At 53.5% G+C, this 20,240-nt stretch overlaps 2 protein-coding genes across 2 annotated transcripts; one reads left to right on the top strand and one right to left on the bottom strand.

The window, feature by feature from the left end:
• Window positions 1-201: 201 nt before the first annotated feature.
• On the bottom strand, window positions 202-3,893 carry Fam32a (family with sequence similarity 32 member A). Its single transcript, XM_005333043.5, has 4 exons — window positions 3,738-3,893; window positions 3,508-3,649; window positions 1,534-1,587; window positions 202-1,235 (listed from the first exon to the last, which is right to left on the bottom strand). Exons 1-4 carry the CDS (start codon window positions 3,809-3,811, stop codon window positions 1,167-1,169), a joined length of 339 nt encoding a protein of 112 aa, XP_005333100.1. The 5' UTR covers window positions 3,812-3,893; the 3' UTR covers window positions 202-1,166.
• An 8,733-nt stretch (window positions 3,894-12,626) lies between these two features.
• On the top strand, window positions 12,627-19,130 carry Cib3 (calcium and integrin binding family member 3). The gene is made up of 6 exons (XM_078037748.1): window positions 12,627-12,780; window positions 12,990-13,024; window positions 14,571-14,682; window positions 16,277-16,424; window positions 17,388-17,583; window positions 19,000-19,130. Exons 1-6 carry the CDS (start codon window positions 12,730-12,732, stop codon window positions 19,019-19,021), a joined length of 564 nt encoding a protein of 187 aa, XP_077893874.1. The 5' UTR covers window positions 12,627-12,729; the 3' UTR covers window positions 19,022-19,130.
• Window positions 19,131-20,240: the final 1,110 nt, after the last annotated feature.

Here is a 20,240-nt window from a genome sequence, read left to right as displayed (position 1 = left end):
TATTCCCAAATCCCAAAAATTCTGGCCCCAGGCATTTGGGATAAGGGACACCCAACCTGCATGTCCTCTTTCTTAGATACAAACCACAGGTAGAAACCAATGTGTGTTCTACTTTTTTCCATTGAGAGATAGTTTGCACCATGCACATCCTTCAGGTGCGGCGCTTCTGTGGTAACGGATCTATAATTGAGACCCTCAGACTTCCATTTTAATAGCGGTTCTGCTTTATTCTGTAGTTTACATGCTGCCATTTGATCCTCCTGTGGTGCACGCAGACCTTCCGAGACTCGAGCTCTTCAGCCTTCGGACCTGGGCCCTGCTGCTCCTCTGCACCTGTCTCTCTGGGCTGGGCTCTGCCCTGGTTGGTCCCCCATGAGGGTCCGAGGTCAGGAACCAGAGGCTCCATGTGACATGCCGCCTCTGAATACACACATGGAGCTCCGGGATGAGGGCTGTGTGCGAGACTGTGCCCGGATTCCATTAGAGAGAGCACTGCAGCCAATCAGCAACGTCTGCCAAGGCAACATCATCAGATGCGTCCAGAAAGCATTCACTGGGGGGAGAGACTGAAAATAGGCCACCGGCTTGAAAGGGGACAAGGTACACATTCATGACCATCCCTGTCCTGGGTGGCTGCTCTGCTACCGGGCTGCATGGCATCAGGTGGCCGGGGAGGCATCCTGAAGGCCACAAGGCTGCACGGGGCTCCTCAGTGCCTGGGCGGGAGAATGTAAGTCCCAGTCAGAGCAGCCCGGGTGGGTCTGCAGGGTCTGCGTGGTGCGGACCAGGCCAGGCCAGCTTCTCGTCCTCTGCAGTCCAGCTCATCCAGGCAAAGACAGCTCGCTGGCCTCAGAGTGTCAGATGCCACTCTCAAAACTTTAACACGACACTCATACAGTGAGTCTGAGGTTAGCATCTCCAGAACTTTCCAATTCAAACTAAAAAGGGTTACCGTCAATGTACTACCAAAAAGACCAAAATTAAATAAAAGGGCAGTCTTACTTTAATCAAGTTCTAGATTGAGGGGACAGAGTTTTGAAAAGCACTGTGTCAGCAGAAGAGGCATGGGTATAAAAGAATGTTTCCGGAAAATACCAAAGCAACCAAACAATCCCGACTTTGTCTTCTGCTCTCCCTCGATGCTCCTCCACAGCCAGGGCCAGGATCTACTTGGTCCAGCTGACTTTGGGGATATCATAATGCTCTGTGAGGGTGTCCAGGTGCCTGTTGAAGTCCTAGGAAGCGAAGGAGAAGGTCTGCATCAGCACAGGCCCAGCCAGGGCACTAGGGACTCATGGCACTGCCCAGCCCCACCTCTCCCATGTCCTGTCTCTGCCCAGCAAGCCCCTCCTCACACCCACCCTGCAAGCCTTACAACCCCTGAACACTGGGCTCTCTCTGAAGGAGCCATGGGAGGTGCCATTCTTGTTGAGTAAACCTCTCCCCCACCAGCATTCCAATAGCTCCCACAGACTCTGGGCCAAGCTGGGACCCTAAACGGCTCAGTCTCCCCACACCGGGCACCTGACTCACCTCCACTCTCTGCTTATGGGTTTTGGATGCTTTTTTCAGGATCCTCTCCATTTGCTGGAAGAGAAGAGACAGGGAGGTGACTCTGCATGCCCAACACGGCCCAGCCAGCCTGGTCTCCCTTCTAGAACAGCCAGAGGCCTCAGGATGCACACCCTGTCCCTCCCCTCAATCCACTCAGGCTAGTCCAACAGAGAACCTGGCTCAGTCACCTTTGGTCCTAGCTTCCTGAGTGGGAGGAAATGAACCAGCACCAACTGAGCATGAGCAGACTCTGCTGAAAGCTGGACACGTGCTTCCTGCACCCTTGGGCAGTGGACAGCACTGCAGCTTGCAGAAGAGCAAGTCCCACATGGGGTTACAGGAAGGAGGGGAGAGAGGAGGGTAAAGGGCCTATCCTGAGTCCCAGCTGGAGTGCCGAGGCCTACAGGATCCGGGTCACAGACAATACAACATGTCCTCACTCATCTGTGGAAGCTACAGGGGCGCCAAGTGATGTACCAATGCTGGACATATATACCCGGGGCCCAGGACTGAGGGTTGTGAGGACCGTGCCAGCATTCATTATAAAGAATGCTAAAATCAATGAGCAACGTCTGCCATGGCGATGCCCATCAGATGTGTCTGGAAAAGCAGTTCTAAGAGGAAGGACGGCATTCTTCTTGATGACAAATATCCGCCTTCCTTCTCCATTCTAAATGCCAACTGAGGGCTCTCAGTAGTCACCCGAGGGTTGCTGGAATCCCTTCCTGACTCCAGCCACAAAATCTCAGCCCTGCTTACAACTACAACCACAGGTTACAGATTGAGGACAGACCTGCACTCACCAAAACCCTACAAGGAAGACTTTAGCCCTATTTAAGTGGATGGACACTTGACTTTTTTAAGTTATAGATGGACACGATGCCTTTATTTTGTTTATATATTTTTATGCCGTGCTGAGGGTCAAATCCAGTGCCACACAAGTGCTCTACCACTGAGCCACAACCCCAGCCTGCCACGTGTTTTTTGTACGGACCAAATTCTACCCAAGGGTAATCAGTTAACTCTCACCAGTGTCACTGTTTAGGTTCACACAGACCATGGATAGGACTTCCCAGCCTCAGCACTAATTTGTTTTTCTTTTTGATACTACTGACGACTGAACCCAGGGCCTCATACATGCCAGGCAAGCACTCTACCACTGAGCCACATCCTCAGCCCTTTCCTATATTTTATTTTGGACAGGGCGTCTCAAAGTTGCCCAGGCTAGTCTTGAATTTGTGATCCTTCTGCTCAGCCTCCCGATTACACGCAGCACCCCTGAACCTGGCTCATACTCAGAACCACTGGCATTTGAGGACAAATCATTTCGCAGTGGGCAGGGGGCACCGTTCTGTGATGGTAGGTTGAGCGGTGGCCTCGCTGGTCCCCACCCACTGGATGTCCACAGCACTCCCTCGGCAGACCCGTGCTGGGGGAGAGAACCACTAGGAGCACTAACCCACACCGTTATTCCCTCTCCGGCATGGTCCGCTAAGCCTGTCTGTCTTGCCTTGACCTCTCCTTTCCCGCGCCGCCCAGATTCACTCAGGGTTTAATACCAACAGAAACGACACACAGGGCCTTGTAATACGGAAAATCCGGCTCTGCCCAACAAGGGCGTCATAGAAACGGGCCGTGGGGGCTCGGAGCTGAGCACAGCCAACAACCAACAGCTGACACCCAGTGAGCGCCCAGGGCCACAAGACCTAGTGCCCACGTCCCCGACCCCTCAGGACAAAGTGCTGCCCTGACACCTACTGATGGGGCTCGGGCAGAGGCGCAAGGCAAGCGAGTCACAGCGTGGGAAAGCCCGGCCCATGCCCTGCCCGGGGCGAGGGGAACCGCCTCCCCGGCCCTGAGTCCCCTGCGACGACCCTCGCCCCGTGCAGCTTCCAGCCCCCGATCCGCCCGAGCACCCGCCCCGGGGGCCCGCAGCCCAGCACGGCGCCCCACCCGCTTCTCCTGCATCTTCTCGAAGGCCGCCTGGGCCGGCGTCCGCTTGTCCAGGCAGCGCCGCTTCTCCTCTTCGTTCTTCTTGCTTGTTCCCATGGCTTCCAGAAGTTTCGCCTTGTCCTTGTCCTTCTTTTTCTTCTTCCTGGGAGGGGAGACGGGAGGGAGACAGTGAGGTCGGGGGCCCCAGGAATACTCTAGCGGAACAGAGGAACGCGTGCCACGGGCCTCACCGCTTGTTCACGCCGAGCTCTGCGACGCCTTTCAGCTTCAGGGGCCCCTTCTGGACCTGTTCGTAGGCCTCCATGGCTCCCGCTGGCAGTTCGGTGGGGAGACTGCCACACTTCCCGTTTGTAAATGTTATTTCCGTCCCAACGCCCGCCTCACTTCTTCTTGATTGGCTGACGTGGTCGGCGCGCGGGCGTCCTTGGCGTGCAGACTGAGCCACATTTCCGGTCGCGGGCAAGGCGGAGAGTCAGGCGCGTGCCCGAGCCTCTCAGCTGCCACACTTCCGGTTTTGACGCCTACTTCCGCTTTCTCAGCCTGTAGCCCAGGTGTTCAAAACCCAATGCTTTGTCGTTTGCTTGACGTTTGGATGCGTTTTCGCTCGCTGCCGTGTGTGGAGCGTTTGAAAGACCCTGGACCTGATTTTGTAACCTGATCAGTTCTCATTCATTTCCAAGCGTTTGATAGATAAAATAATAAACGAATTCTGAGTCATCAATATGTACGTTTAAAAAAAGCCTTTAGAATCCTTCATTTATTCTTCAAGTGACAAAAAAATGCACATATTTATCGTGCACAACGGGATGTTTGGAAATTCACATACATTTGGAATGGCTCAATCGAGTTCACTAATGTGCAATCTCATTATTTTGGGGGGGAGAACACTTAAAATCTACTCTGAGAAAATTCCAAGAACTAATTAAATTGCTGTTAACAATGTTCAATATGTTACACGCCAGATCTCTTGAACTTATTCCTCCTAACTGAAATTTTTAATCTTTTGACCAACTTCACAACCTCTCCCTCCTTCCACCGGTTCTACTTTCTACTTCTATAAGTTTATCTTTTCTTATTCTGAGATAAATGGGTGCACAAACTGATTAAGAAACAGTTATTTGGGCTGCTCAGAGTTGCAGCTCAGGAGACGCAAATTTCAGACAGGCTGAAGCAAAGTTTAAAGGCAAAAGCCCCAGGTGGGGAGGGAAGTTACTTCTGCCATTTGTCAAGAATTCAGATGGGTGCAGGCAGGTAGCAAGCCTTGTAAGAAAGAGACTGGCTAATTTAATTTAAAGAATGTCCGTAAAGCAGTTTTCAGAAGGTGAAAAGGAGAAGGCAAGAATGAAAAAATAAAGTAAGGAAGGGAACCGGGGTGTGGAGGAGACCACCTGGTGGCTGTCTGTCGGACTAGAATGTTCCACTCCATTAGAACCAGCCGTAGGTGTTCTGTGGAGCCGGGATTCTTGCGGCATGATGCGTTTTGAGATTCCTCTGCGGTTGGGCCGAACAATTGTCCATTCATTTTTATTGCTGAGGCTTCTCCCACTGTGCAAATATTTTCCATCTGTTTATCCACTCACCTGTTGATGGATTCCTGGGTTGTTTCCAGTTTGCAGCGATAATGAGAAGAACTGCTGGGAACATCAACGTGGGCCTTTGTGTGGACATGAGCTTTGCAGCTCATGGGTTCATTCTTGAAGCAGAATTGCAGCAGGGTTTGGATTTCTCCAGAATAAGATGTTTGATCTCAGCCACTCGGGCCCTGGGGCCTTAAGCATAGAAAAGAGTCACAGAGAATGCCATGACACTTGGGGACCCGGCAGTTGGTTTTTGTTTCCCAGTACCATGAGTCATTGGAGTAACAGAACTGCTATCATAACCCAGACACAATTCCATTTTCGTTTCCTTCCATCCTTTCAAGCCCTTTTTAAAACATGCGAGTCATCTTCTGGTCCTGGATAACATGCTCTCAGGTCCCAAGACTCTGCTCTTATTTTGACGTTCTGTTGAGCAGTGAATAGGCCATTGAATAACTGGAGCGTCCAGAACTTGATGCAGAGAACAGCGACCTCTCCCTCGGCAGGACCTGCCGCACTAGGGCAAGGGACTGGGAAGAGCATGAGCTGCTCCTGTCCCCTCTCGTCACTGTTAGCTGCTGTTTGTGTCCCTGGGGGTGTTTGAGGAAGGTGGAGGAGGAAGTTCCTGCGGTTCCTTGGTTATAGGTAGCTGCCTCCTTCCCTGTGGGTGCTTTTCTACCTGCTTTCCAGCACTTTCCTTGTTTGCATCTTGAATGTCCTTGAAAGGTCTTTGTGAAAAGTCCTGGTACCTGGCGTGGCACAGTTGATGGGTTGTGAAATCTTGGAGAGGTGGGGACTTGTGGGAGGTTTTAGGTCTTTGGGAAAAAGTCCCTGCAGGGGATTATGGGACCCCAGACTCTCTTCTTTTTCTGGTTGCTTTCTAGCCGTGTGGTCTGGCTCTGCCAGGTGCTCCCATGACGATGTGCTGCCTTGCTGCAGGCCCAAAATCATGGGTCAGTTGACCATAAACTGTAACTCTAAAACTGAGCCCAAATCAACCTTTTCTCTTTATAAATTGACTCTCTCAGGCATTTTATCACAGTAACAGAAAACTGACTAACAAACTCCCTCTCCCCTGAAAACTTGACCCTGGAGTGTGCATCTTAATTTGTAGTGGTCCCTGACAGCTTCTCCCTCAGCCTCAGGGCAGCCAGCAGGCTCCACCAGCTTTGTTCTCTTGAGGTTTCCTCCCCTTGCTGGGCAGTCATGTTGAGTGGGATCCAAGATGACGTCACACCAGCTCTGTCTCACCCGACTCCCATCTGGTGTTTGGGAAATTCTCACACAGGCTGGTCCCAACATGCCTGCAGCCACCTGGCTCTGCCCTCACACCCAGGTCCTGCCCTCCAGACAGCCTTTCACCCTCTCAAGCATGGCTCCGACTGGATTCTCCAAGAATCAGGCCGTCTCAAAGCCGTCTTTGCTGGGCTTGGTGGTGGAAGGTAGCATCCTGCCCCTTATGCCCCAAGAACAGGGAGGAACTTACAGCATGGCCACTTCACCCTCCAAGTGTCCCCCGATCTCTCTACCAGAGCTCCTGTCCTGGTCTCTGACCTCCATGTGGAAGCTTGCTCTGGCCGAGGGAACAAGAGCTGGAGGTGAGCTCTGGGACTCACACCCTTTGTGAATCTGCATGGGAAGTCCCGCCTCCTGCCTTGAGATCCCGTGTGCCAGGGGCTGAACATGGTAGTTTCCTGCAAAGGTCCATAGGTTCCAAACTTTGTCCCTGGGAGGCAGCACTGGGAGGAGCTACAGGCCTTTGGAGGTGGGGCCTCATGGGAGGTTTTTAGGTCCTTGGGAACATGCCCTGGAAGGGGATCCTGGGTCCCTGGCCTCTCAGCTTCTCCCTGCTTCTGTCCCTTGCTTGAAATGTGAGCACTTTCCCTGACCTGTGCTCTCACCACGCTGTGCCACCTACACCAGAGGCCCAAGCTAACAGGACCTGCTGGTCTTGGACTTGAACCTGTCTTTCCCGCATAAGTAGACTGTGTCGGGGGTGCTTTGTTATAGTGACGTGAAGCTGACTGATACACTGTGGGATGGGGGAGTCTCTTTCTAACATCTCACAGTTGGCCTTCCTTCCATCTTTCCTTCCCATTACTTCTATTGTGCACATGAAATTCACATTGCAACCACTTTAAAGTGGTCCACTTTTAAGTAAGTCCACAGTGACATGTCTTACTTTTTTTTTTTTTGTATCATTACAAAGGGTATACAAACATTTACTGTGGGATATATAATTGGAAAAATGCAGAGAAGCCAAAAAAGACAGAAAAAAAATCATTCTCAACCAGAAATAATCTCTTTTGTTTTGTTTGCAGTGCTGGGGACCAAACCCAGGGCCTCACACATATTAGACAGGCACCTGACCACGGAGCCATACCGTGAATCCTCTTATTTATTTATTTTGGAACTGTGGACTGAACCCAGTCTCACTGGATTGCCCAGGCTGGCCTCGAACTTGCAATCCTCCTGCCTCAGCCTCCCAAGTCTCTGGAATTACAGGTGTGCGCCAGCTGTATCCTGCTGCTATCGTCTTGATTCCTCTATTTCTAGTCTCTCAACAAGAATAATTTAAAAAATACAAGTGGGATCTCACTCTAGCACTTTCTTGGTCAATAGACTTTTCTCCTATCAGAATATTTTGTGTCTGCTTTCATGTGTTAGGTGCTTTAAAAATCAATGACTGGATTTTTAACACGGAGGGAGAGAGGGAAGGAATGAAAACTCTCCCACCGTGTTCTGCTGACCTAAAGACACCCCCCACACTCCCAGGTAAGGGAACCACGCATTGCAGAATCGAAAGGAAGGACGAAGAAAGGGAAACCACAGCAAGGACAAAACGTGGAGCCCTCCCTTCCCGCTGCTGTGTCTTCTCCGCACACCTGTCCCCATCCGCGATGCCCCCGCGCCCCCACATCTGGGCTGAGGTGACCTGAGCCGCAGCGGGAGCCCTGCCGGTCTCCGGTGCCCGCGCTGTGTGCCGCCCGCGGTCCTCGCTCGCGCTAGGCCAGCAGCCCCGCGCATTTTACTTCTGACCGTCGCCAAAATCCTGCCCTGGACAAGCGCTCGCCTGGCACGTGGGGGGCCCTGGTAAAGATGCCGTGTCCACGCACAGCTAAGGAATCCTCAAACGTTATGCTCTGGAGGGTTTTCTTTTCTTTTTCGTGGGTGGATGGGGGGTGGAAGGAGCAGAGGTTGGAGGAGAGGGAAGCAGCAACTCTGTGTCCCCAAATCCGCACCAGGACCCAGGACCAGGAGGGCGCGGTGGCCGCCGTTCCCAGTCCCGCCTGCAGGGGGCAGCCGCCGCCCGCCGCCCGCGCCGCGATGCGGAGCCTGGACCCCGGCGCCGCCCCCTCCCCCGAGGAGGCGCCCTCACGGGTGGCACCGTCCGCGACAGACTCCAACCCAGCAGCCCGGCCGTGGAGGCCTTGGAGCTGGCCCCTGGCCCCAGCCCCCAGCCCCAGCCCCAGCCCCAGCCCCAGCCCCCAGCCCCAGCCCCCAGCCCCCAGCCCCGCCCCGAACTTGAGCTCCGGGAGGTTCCGCGACAGAATGGGGGGGGGGCAGGGCTTGACTTTGTAAAGACGCTTTAGGTTTGCACTTGTCCCCCCGACCCCACCCCTGGTCTGTGACCATCTAAGACGCGGCTCTGGTGGGACTTGGAATTTCTTTATGGCTTTTTTGTATATAATGAAATTGAAATTCTCTGCAGTGAAGAAAAAATATTGATAAAACCATAATGTTCAAAAGACCAGGGACTGTCCAGGAGGAGGGGGAGGAGGGAGGGAGGGGGAGGGGAGGGGGAGGAGGGGGAGGAGGAAGAGGAGGGAGGAGGAGGAAGAGGAGGGAGGGGGAGGGGAGAGGGAGGAGGAGGGAGGGAGGGGGAGGGGGAGGAGGAAGAGGAGGGAAGGAGGAGGGGGAGGAGGAAGAGGAGGGAGGGGGAGGGGAGAGGGAGGAGGAGGAAGAGGAGGGAGGGGGAGTAGGAGGGAGGGAGGAGGAAGAGGAGAAAGGGAGGGGGAGGAGGAAGGGAGAGGGAGGAGGGGGAAGGAGGAGTAGGAGGGAGGGAGGAGGAAGAGGAGGAGGGAGGGAGGAGGAAGGACTCCCATAGACTACCTTTTCTCCAAAGGGCAAAGCGGTTTCATAGAGAAATAAAGGCAAATGAATGGACTTTGGGCTTAGATTGACTAAATCTCACGTTGATGAGTTAATAAAGTTCACATCAAGGAAAATGAGTCACCAGAGGAAAAAAGGAAAACAGATGGAATGTTGTTGCAGAGTGTCACAACCAGGACGCTGACTGCACTGGCCGCCAGGTAGGGAAAGTCCATCACAGCCAGATTCCCCCCCCCCCTGGGGCGGGCTGGCAGCCAGCCTCCTGTCTCTTCTTGACGTGTCCGGTTTTAAGAATGTGAATGACTCACATGTAACCCTTTGGGATGGGCTTTTCTTACTCAGCATAACCCCCTGAGATTCACCCAAGCCTGTGGCTGTGTTTGTTTCCCTTTCTTTTCCTTCTCTTTTTCCCCCCTTTCCTTTTAAAGCACTGACGATTGAACCCAGGAGAAGTGAACGGCTGAGCCACATCCTCAGCCCTTTTTATTTTCAGACGACAGGGTCTCACTAAGTTGCTGAGGAGCACAAGGTCTTTGCCAGAAGGGGAGCAGATGCCAGCTCCATGCTCCAGAGCTGCAGTAAACCTCTTTTTAAAGAATATAAATGATCCAGTCTCTGGTATTCTGTTATCACAACAGAAAATGGACTAAGACACCACCATTGGAGATAGGATGTCTTAGAAGCAGCCTCTGGTCATTGTGGACACTAGCTGAGTAATCATAGTTAGTGCTCACAGAGCCTCTGGGAAACAGGGGCTGCCTTCCTAGTCCTCAAGCTTGCCACAACCACAGGGCATTTGCACGAGCTGTGCCCACTGCCAGAAATTCTCTTCCCATGTAACCTGTCCCTTCACTTCCTTCAGGTCATTTACTCAAATGCCACCCATCAGAGGAATCTTCCCCTCCCAATCCCTGTGGCCCACCTTCCTCTCCCTCCCAGCCTGGTTATTTCATTTTGGAATTTAGCACTCCTGACTAGTTATGTACTTACGACGCCCCAGAATGTGAGCTCCATGACAGCACATGTGTGGCTTTGCTCACGGATGTATCAGCAAGACCTGGAGGAAGAGGAGGGTACACAGAGAGTGCTCATACTAATTAATAATTAATTGTCAGTCGTGGGCGCACAGAACCAGATCACCAAGTGTCTGATGAGGCAAGGAATGTGGACTGCAATCACGAGGTGACAGGAGTAAGGAGGTCTTGTTTTGTTATTGTCTTCATTTAAAAATATTTATTTACATGCAAAAAAAATCACCCCTTTTGGAGTAATTCTATGAGTTTTGTCAAAAGAATACAGGCAGTGTATTCTTGTTCAATTAAATTTGGCCTAATGCAGCTTCTGAATCTTGAGTCCCTACCTAGCCAACTGCAACCTAACTTAGTATGTAAACAAACCACAACCTAAAACAGAGTATGTTCTTGCAACAAAGAGCTGAGTCTCAACCAGTCATAGCAGCCAAGCTTCCATCAATCACAAATTTCCAACCAATAAGCAATGCCCAAATAAGGCAAATGCCCAGCCCTACCCCATCAAGCTGTTTATGCCCAAGTGGCTGGGTGGAGCTCTCTGAACCTCTTTTGGTTCTGAGGGCTGATTCGCCCACCATTCTTTGCTCAGGTAATGGTGATGAAGTTAATTTGCCTAAACTTTTAACATATCCAACACTACAATAAAGATAGAGAACACTTCTATCACCTGCCCCCCCCCCCTAAAATTCCTTCATTCCCCTAACCCCATGAGAACAGAAAACAGATTCCGGACATTTCATATAAATGAAATCATTCAATATGTGACCATTTAGGTCTGGATTCTTTTGCTGAGCATACATAATTTTTTTACTTGGGTTATGCATGTCTTTTTATTGTTGATTTGTAGGAGTTCTTTATGTATTAGGAATACTAGTCCCTCATCAGATTTAGGATTTGAAAATATTTTCTCCCATTCTGTGGGTATTACATGTTTTTGTGTGGACAGAATTTCCAAAATATTTGATTAGATTTTTTAAAAAGAGCAATTTTAATTCATAGCAAGATGGAGTAGAATGTACGCAGATTTCCATTTCCCATATGTTCCCTGTTCCTACACCTACATAGACTCCCATTATCAACATCCCCTTTGCAAGAAAGTATTGTACGTCTGTTATAATTGATGAACCTACATCGACATGTCATTGTCCCCCAAAGTCCGTAGTTTGCTAAATTAAGGTTCACTCTTGGTTGATCATAGATTTTCACATTCCCTAGGTAACTACCCAGGAATGTGATTGCAGAGTCATTGCAAATATGCTGAACTCAATTTTAAAAAAAGAAAGAAAAAGAAAAGAATCGACCTGCCAGCCCATTTTCTAAAGCCCCCGCAGCCACAGTGTATGAGAGTTCCAGTTGCTCCACATCCTCATCAACGTTTGGTATTGTCGGTTTTTTGTTTTTATTTTGAAGGTGCCCTTGGAAGGTCTTTCAAGCTTGATCAGAGCCATGATTGACACATGACTGTGCAGAGTGGGGTAGGAAAGAGCTGGGGAGGTTGGGGCGGGGAAGCCTGCCAGGAGGACTTGCAATGGTCCAGGGAGGACAGGGAGAGGGAAGACCCAAGAGTGTTCCTGGGGACTTGGAGTGTGGCACAGCCAAACACTGAGCAGGAGGGGGAAGTGGAAAGACAGGTGGTGCCCAGAGGGAGAACCTGAGACCCTCAGACTCTCTGTCCAGGAGGACCCTGCTCATGTATTTATTTTGCAGTGCTGGGATGGAAACCAGGGTGGTGCACCTGCCAGGCCAGGGCTGTGCCACTGAGCTCCACCCCAGCTCCTCCGGGGTCCCACACAGGTCAGCAGCTGTTACACCGCATCTTCTCCCTGCAGGTGCATGGTGCCCCTTAGAATGTCAAAGGCCCAGATGAATCCAACAACAGAGAACTCAATCTGGTGTGATTTAACCCACTGCTTCTCAAGCTTTGACCTTGGATCACTTTCCTCAAGTCATAACACAACACTTAATTATCATCATCATCATCATCATCATCATCCTGGTGCACACCTCAGAACCTCATCTAGCTTGTTCACCATTATATCCCCAGTGCCTGGAACTGGCTTATACCCAGCCATCAATCGTCTATCTAAATCCACAGTGTGACCCAATGATGGAGGTACTAATATAATTTCTATTTCTGCCCAGAGAAGTCAGGTGACTTACCCAAGGATACACAGCGAGGGAGCAGATAGCTGGGATTTGAGCTGGGTGTGCCCACAGCCTTCCTACCCCCTTGCCTGGTTCCCCATGGTGCCCTGGACCCCTGGCCACCCCCAGTGGTGGCGGACATGGAGGGCTGCTGTGTGACCTCTTGCCCGAGGATGCATGGGTGGCTGCCCAGAGAGCTTGGCTGTAACTTGAGTCTCACAGGCTGGGGGTGACTGGGCGGGTGGGCAGGTGACAGCCAGGGCAGGAAGATTTGCCCGGACACCGGCGTGCAGCAGTCTGGTGACCCGCGTGGCCCTGGGGAGTCTGTCCTGGAGTCCGTCCTTCCGTCTCGCCATATGGGCAACAAACAGACCATCTTCACCCACGAGCAGCTGGAAGCCTACCAGGTGGGTGGCCAGCGGGGGGCCTGGGGGCCATGGCTTGGGTTCCTGGCCTGGGGATGGCGCAGCTCCCCTTCTTCTGGGCTGCAGTCAGCAAGGCTCCTGCCAAGCTCTGGATGGCATTGGCCATCGGGGTGGCTTTGGGGTGGCCCTAGGGGCCGGGGGAAGGAGGCCCCAGGGACAGGGTCTGGTCAAGCCGACACCTCTCCCCGCAGGACTGCACCTTCTTCACCAGGAAGGAGATCATGAGGTCAGTGCTGCAGGAAGTGCTGGGAGACCGCCATCCCCTGCCCTCGGACGCCCTCGGTCATCAGTGTCGCTGATGTGGGGGGAGGTTCAGTCAGGGTCGGAGGATGGAGGACCAGGCGGGAAGCTCAGGAGTCATATCCTGTCCTTTGTCACAGTCTCTATGCTAATGAGTTTAGGTTTGTCCCAAAGGTGGCAGGGAACCCTGGAGGGTGTGAGCAGGGAGGGGCAGGTCCCATGTGGAGTCACCTCCCCGGGGCCAGTGTGTGGAGGCTGGGACTGGAGGCTGGAAGACCAGGGGCAGAATCCAGAGCCAGCTTTGGACTTGGTGGTAGCAAAGTGAGGGTGTGTGGAGGTGACCTGGGGCTTCTGCAGGTCCCTGGCGTGAGCCCAACGAGATGGGCACAGATGAGTGGCCCACGTCATCACTCAGCCTGTGGGGCCATTGTCCGGGGGCCCCGGCCCATGAACTTGGAGCTGTGAAACCCAAGCTGGCTGGGGTTCAGCTGCAGAGCGATCGTGGCCAACGCCCCCGCTGTGTGGGCACGGGGCATCCATTATTAATGGGCACACTCCTCACCAGTGAGCCCCATTGTCTGGGTGAGGACAGCTTGCGGGGTCACCTTGGCCATCACGATCGGGTTACTGCTGGGGAAACTGAGGTCAGACAGGGCTGGGCCGATCTCAGGCCCGGGGCAGAGGTGCAGGGCTCCAAGGAGTTTGAAGGCTGCAGGGCTCCGTCCCAACCTTCTAAAGTGTCCCACGGAACAACGGAGGCTCAGAGTGGGAGGGGGACCAGAGACCCAAACTCAGGATGTTGCCTAAGGGCACCTGCCGGGGGCTGGCCTTGGGGACTGAAGTTCCAGGTGCCTGTGTCAAGTTTGTAGCCGGCATGCAGCCCAGGGGTTCCTGGCCTCCTCAGAGAAAGTCCCTAACAGCTTGGGGACCTCAGGGTCATCAAAGATGGTCTCTGCAAGGCTGCCTCTCACGCACCAAGGAAGGTAGAGTGTCACCAGGTGAGGGTGGCTGGCAGAGCAGAGCTGGCTTTACGGCCCGGGCAGTGGTGGTGGCATTCAGGGCTTTGCAAAATGCCTTTCATTTGTCCTTTCAAAAGATGGGAGTACTCTCTGTCGCCTCAGCCCTGCCCCATGAGTCTCCGGAGGCTTGTTGGGAAATGATCAGCCATCAGCACCTCCCTTTTCCTAAATCTGTCTTCCTGGCAAACTCCTATGCATACTTCTAAGCCCCACACCAAAGGCCCTCCTCCAGTAAGTCCTTCCTTCTCTCTAGCTTGCTTTCCTCTTTCTAGTCTTCCCCAGCCTTGGGTCTTCTCAGCATCTTGGCCTGGCCCACAGGTTGGGGGTCGAAGTGCCCGAGGCCAGCTCTGCGTGAGGGTCAGACTTAGGACTGAGGGATCCTCAGGACTGACGGATTGTAGGGACCCCGCCTCCCTTCTGGGTGGAGTGAACTGCTGCATGTGTAAGAGAAGAGGGATAGGTCACCCCTCCCTCCTGGCTCCAGTCTTTCCTGACTTTTCCTCCCCACCCCAGGCTCTTCTATCGCTACCAGGACCTGGCCCCCCAGCTCGTGCCCCTGGACTATACCAGCTGCCCAGATGTGAAGGTGCCCTACGAGCTCATTGGCAGCATGCCAGAGCTGAAGGTATGCCTGGGCCTTGGGCAGGAAGGGGAAACCGAGTAGCAACATCTCCTGTTGCACACCTACCAGTGAGGCTACAAGCACCCCCCATTTTACAGATAGAAAAACTGAGGCTTAGAGGGATCAGAGAACTTGTTTGTGTCACACAGCTGCAACATAAAAGCATTGGAGAATTGTAGAGCAGGCGAGGGGGGGTAGGGGGGAGGTAGGGGGGTGGGGGGAGTGATGAACAACTTGTGTAGATTGATACAGCAGGAGTGGGAGCCGTTTATTGTAGGACAACAGCGGTATTTATACATTCCACACAGCTTATCTTAATTAACATAAACTAGATACATCAGTCAACCAATAAGAAATCTCCACACTTAATGGCTCGCTGGTGTTACTTCACAAACCACTCCTTCTGGCAAAATGCCAGGCGCCATCCAGACTTGTTTACAGACTCTAACAGACGAGCTGACACAGGGGAAGGGCCAGTGAGAGCTGGGGAAGTGGAGGATCCCTAACAGGAGCTGCTAGGTCTTCTTGGCTGGTGTTTGACACATGGGTTCTGCTTTTGAAGGGAACCTGAGAGAGCATGGCTGGCTGAGGGTAAGGGCTGCAGCCGCCCCCTTGGTATCCACAGGGAATTCTAGTTCCAGGCCACGCCCTGGGGAATCTCAATCTTCAGATGCTCAAATCCTTCAAAGTGGCGCAGTTTTTGCATAGAACCCACTGTGGCGTCCTCTGTACCTCAGAATCCTCTCTAGATGACGGGCCACCCATGAACTCAGTTGTACACTGTGCCGCTTAGGAGGAAATGGCAGGAGAAAGAAAATTGGCACAGATTTGGTTCAGACAGTTTTCTGAACATTTTCAATCTGTGGACTCTGGGTACAGAAACGGCAGACAGGAGACTGTTTCACTGCAAGCAGGACAGACACCGCCTGTCGGAAAAGAATGAAGTGGATCGGCAGAAAAAGGCTAGCATCAGGTCTGGCTAGAAGCAGGACCTCTGATGACAAGCTTGGGAACAACCCCTCCACCCCTCCTCCTCTCAGGAAGAGGCTCAGTCCCAGGTGGCCTCTCCTCAAAGTAGCGGAAGGAACCCCCACCACCTGCTTTAGCTCCTGCAGCTCTGCCAGCAGCAGAAAGCAAGTCCCTGGCCCAATTTTTCAAAAAATATTCCAGGGCAGCCTCTGATTGGCTAGGTGGAGTCACATGCCCATGCCAGAGCCAATCACGGTTGTAGGATGAATAGAAGTCTCTGGCCCCTGATTGGCTAGTTGAGTCACATGCCCTTGCCAGAGCCAATCACGTTGTAGGAGGAATAGAAATCTCTGGCCTCTGATTGGCTAGGTTGAGTCACATGCTCATGCTGGAGCCAATCAAGGCTGTAGGAGGAACAGAAATCTCTGATTGGCCTTCCCCGGGCCACGTGGCTTCCCCTGGAGCGGGAAGGGGGTCCACAGCACAGGGGCGAGGGGGACTTGCCTGAGGTGCTGTCCAGGGACACAGGAAGGGAGCGGAGGGCACAGGAGGCAGGTGCAGAGGGTTAGACCACGTGGACCCCCCAGGTCCCGCTCAGGAGGTGGCCTCCGTGTCCTTCCTGTGCCAGGACAACCCTTTCCGCCAGAGGATCGCCCAGGTCTTCTCCGAGGCCGGGGACGGCCACATGACCTTGCACGACTTCCTGGACATGTTCTCCGTGATGAGCGAGATGGCTCCGCGCGACCTCAAGGCCTACTACGCTTTTAAAATCTACGGTGAGTGCGCGACCTCGGGTGGGGACAGCCAACCCGATGGCGCCCCGGCACGGCCTGCCGTGTCCCCAGGTCTTCAAGGCCTCCTGGCCCTGCCCGGCGCCAGCCCAGAACCCGCAGCCCTTCCCCTTGCGCACTCTGAGCCAGCCACCGGCCGTGCTGTCCCAGGCCCCTGCCCCAGCCGTGACCTCCGCCTGGGACACCCTCCCCTGGCCCCTCCCCTGGCCCCTTCTTACCCTCCAGGTCCAGGTGGGTGAAAAGCAGGCCCTGCCCCTGGCTCCCAGTCCCACGATCTTTTGTGTCACCCAACACCAGGCAACGCTGGCTCTCATTCCTTCCTCTGTTTACCTCTTGTTTGCTCTCCAGGGACACCCAGGGGTGGTGACAATGTCTGTTTAGGGCACCATCTGTCTCCTGTGCCTGGCACCCACTAGCTGTTCAGTTCATATTTGTTGAGATGAATCACTCAGTGAAAGTAAAGCAGGTCCTCCGAACCGGACACCTAGTTGGCACTCAGTAAATGCTCCTCGCGGGTGAATGAATGAAAAACAGTTATCCTAGTGCCCAACACGTAGTGTTCACTAAATACTGGTTGAGTGAATAAAATGAAAGTTATCACGGTGCCCGACACACAGTAGGCCCTCAATATGTACTTTGGGGATGAATCAATGATTCAGATGTGCCTGGCACACAGTAGGCAGTCAGTTCTTGTTCAGTGAGTAAATAAAGGAGAATGTTATCACGGGGTCTGGCCCACAGTGCACACGGTATTTGTTGAATGAATGAATGAACTCCCAGCAGCCCCAGCCCAACTCCAAAGCAAGACCCAGAGCCCAGCCTGAGGGTCCGGGTGGTCTCCCGGTGCCTGGGTTTCCTTCCTGTAACCCCGGGACAGATGTGCTGACAGGTAGCCCAGCCTGCCTGTCCCCTGGGTCCCCTCCCACACCCCCCACCTCTGTGCCACAGACTTTAACAACGATGACTACATCTGTGCGTGGGATCTGGAGCAGACGGTGACCAAGCTGACGCGGGGGGAGCTGAGCGCGGAGGAGGTGAGCATGGTGTGCGAGAAGGTGCTGGATGAAGCTGACGGGGACCACGACGGGCGGCTGTCCCTGGAAGACTTCCAGAACATGATTCTGCGGGCTCCTGATTTCCTCAGGTGATGTCCCCAGCACCCCGTTCCGCCCACTTCCATGCGCACAAGGGGCCCTTACGGAGACCCTTCACATACTCCGCTTTTCCAGATTCCTCTGTGGATTCATCTGTGACCTTGGGAAACTTTCTCAATTTCCCTAGTCTCAGTCCTTGCATCTGTACAGTGGGGACCATTAGGAACCCCACGGGCACCTCTGGTGGGTGGACGTGGCTCTTTGGTCAAGTGCCACACAGCTGGACTTGGGTCTGCATTGCCTGAATAGTTTTGCAGTGAACAGACTGTGCAACTGGACTTGGCAGCCTGCGGGGAGACTCAGAGCCCCAGCCACGGGGCTGACACGGAGGCTGAGTGAGTCCACACAGGGCTGACCAACGTCCACCCTGTTTGTGTACTTTCTGTGAGCTAAGGTTGGTTTTTTGTTGTTGTTTTTTTGTTTGTTTTTTTACATTTTCCAGTGATGACATTCCATGACAGGGAAAATGGTAGGAAATCCAGAATTCTGTGGCCACAAAGAAGATTTTCTTGGCCCAAGCCACGCCCATGCATGGACATATGGCCCATGAGTGCTTTTGTGCAGTTGATTTGCTGCACAAATATCAACTGTTTGTTCTTTGCAGAATAAGGCTGTGGGCCCTGTGTTGACTTATAGGGAGGATTTAGGGTGGCGTCTGGCACACAGTAGGTGATCAGTAAGACCTGCTGTCCTGCTGTTCTTGCCGTTATTATCCATGATGTCCTTCAGTGCTCAAAAAGACCTCCTCTACCTGACCCAGCAGGACGGGTCTCCTGGCAAACAGAGATCAAAAAATGAAAACGGGGAGGACCCACTGGCCGGGCTCTGGGCCCCCATACCTCAGCCTGGTCACCCTCACTCTAGTCCCATGAGGAACAGCCTTTATCCCCATTTTACAGAGGGATACACTGAGTCCTGGCAAGTCTAGGGTGGAGTTGGGATGTAAACCCTGGTCCACAGCAGAGCACGGTGGTGCAGCCTGTGAACCCGGCAATTCCGGAGGCCGAGGCAGAAGGATCACAAGTTGGAGGCCAGCCTCAGCAACTTAGTGCGACCCTGTCTCAAAATAAAAATATAAAAGACCAAATAAAAAAATAAATAGATAAAAAGGATCAAGGGCTGGGGTTGCAGCCCAGTGGCAGAGCACTTGGCTAGCACGTGTGAGGCCCTGGGTTCGACCCTCAGCACCACAGAAAACAAATAAAATAAAGGCACCGTGTCTCCTACGAGAAAAGGACCCAGGGTGCAGCTCAGGGAGGGGTAAGGTGCCCCTGGGGGGCTCGATCCCAAGGACAAGAAAAAAAATTGCTTGAGCGGGTCCTTCAATTGCTTGAGAGGCCCTGCCTCCGGGACTCTGGGGAGGGCGGCCTCGTCCTTGAGGCTGACTCTTTTCTCTCTGCACACAGCACCTTCCACATCCGCATCTGAGAGCACCGCCCAGAAGGATTGGCCAAGGAGGGCCGGGGAGCCCCCCCACTGTGGACTCTGGCCTCCCGGGCGGGCGGCGGGCGCTGGGCGCTGGAAATAAACACGAGGCACTGCGTCACTCTTGCTGGGGGACACACTCCATCCTCAACCCGGCAGGTGGGAGGGACAGGCTTGGAATCTTGTCTCTACCCTGTGCTGGGTGATCTTGGGTGTGGCTCGCCCTCTCTGGGCCACACGTCTCCTGTTTGCTCAAGGGATGAGCTGGCTTCTAGATCTCTCCACGGTGAAGGCCGGGAGGGCGCGTTGTGGGTCTCCACAGGCAAAACCGAGGCAGGGAGAGGAGGCGCACCCCATCCCACCCGTGGTCCTCGAGCAGAATCCACCCCAGGCGGCTCAGTCATCTGTCCCTGTACCCCAGGTCCCGTCGAAGGGACTGAGACTCGGAGGACTCATCAGCACAGCCGTGGGGACGCCTCTGAGGGGGAGGGATTAGGAGTGGCATTCGCTGAGGTGGGCAAGGTACGCCACAGTTTGCATGTGGAGGAAGACCAAGGCACGCAGTGAGTCACTTGCAGTGCTGGCTCGCGCCCAGGAGCGCCTCACTCCACACCTCCTTATCTTGAGAACTCAGGAGCATCACGCCACCCCACCTTGGTTGCCCCAGGACCTTCTTCTGTGGCCCCGGTCTATCCAAGGGGCTTGCCCCTAACACCAGGTCAGGAACCATCCCGGACACCTCCACTGTGCCTCCTTTCTAGAGAGCTTACCCCGACTTTGACCCCCTAAAGATCAAGCACCCCTGTGCCAATACTCCAGGTTTTGTCCACATCTTGCAGTTCCTCCTGAGGAGTGGCAGTTCTTCCCATTTTCCAGGCCCAGAGAGGTCTCGATTGCCAAAAGTCACACAGCTCATTGACCTAGGATTCCCTCCAGAGCCCATCCTCAACCACAAGCCCGGGGCCACCTCCTCCTTTTCCTTTTTTGGTGGTCCTGGAGGTGGAACCCAGGGGCTTGCGGACACTACATCTGCAGTGCTTTTAAAATTTTATTTTGAGACAGGGACTCACTAAGTTGCTGAAGGCCTTGCTGAGTTGCTGAGGCTGGCCTCGAACTTGTGATCCTCCTGCCTCAGCCTCCCAAATAACTAGGATTATTATGGGTGTGAGCCACTGTGCTCACCAGCTCATTCCTTTTTGAAAAGAAGGGCTCACATTGCATA

Source organism: Ictidomys tridecemlineatus, chromosome 2 (genome assembly GCF_052094955.1).
Source record: "Ictidomys tridecemlineatus isolate mIctTri1 chromosome 2, mIctTri1.hap1, whole genome shotgun sequence".
NCBI lineage: Eukaryota > Metazoa > Chordata > Mammalia > Rodentia > Sciuridae > Ictidomys > Ictidomys tridecemlineatus.
Note: the sequence above shows the minus strand (reverse complement) of the source record. Positions and strands in the feature narration are given on the sequence as shown.

Coding starts and splice junctions, on each gene's coding strand:
- Fam32a (XM_005333043.5), bottom strand. CDS start 3,811: ATGGAGGCCTACGAACAGGTCCAGAAGGGGCCCCTGAAGCTGAAAGGC. Junction 3,650..3,737: donor GAGCTCGGCGTGAACAAGCG/GTGAGGCCCGTG, acceptor CTCCCCTCCCAG/GAAGAAGAAAAAGAAGGACA. Junction 1,236..1,533: donor CCCATAAGCAGAGAGTGGAG/GTGAGTCAGGTG, acceptor TTCGCTTCCTAG/GACTTCAACAGGCACCTGGA.
- Cib3 (XM_078037748.1), top strand. CDS start 12,730: ATGGGCAACAAACAGACCATCTTCACCCACGAGCAGCTGGAAGCCTAC. Junction 14,683..16,276: donor GCAGCATGCCAGAGCTGAAG/GTATGCCTGGGC, acceptor TTCCTGTGCCAG/GACAACCCTTTCCGCCAGAG. Junction 17,584..18,999: donor CGGGCTCCTGATTTCCTCAG/GTGATGTCCCCA, acceptor CTCTGCACACAG/CACCTTCCACATCCGCATCT.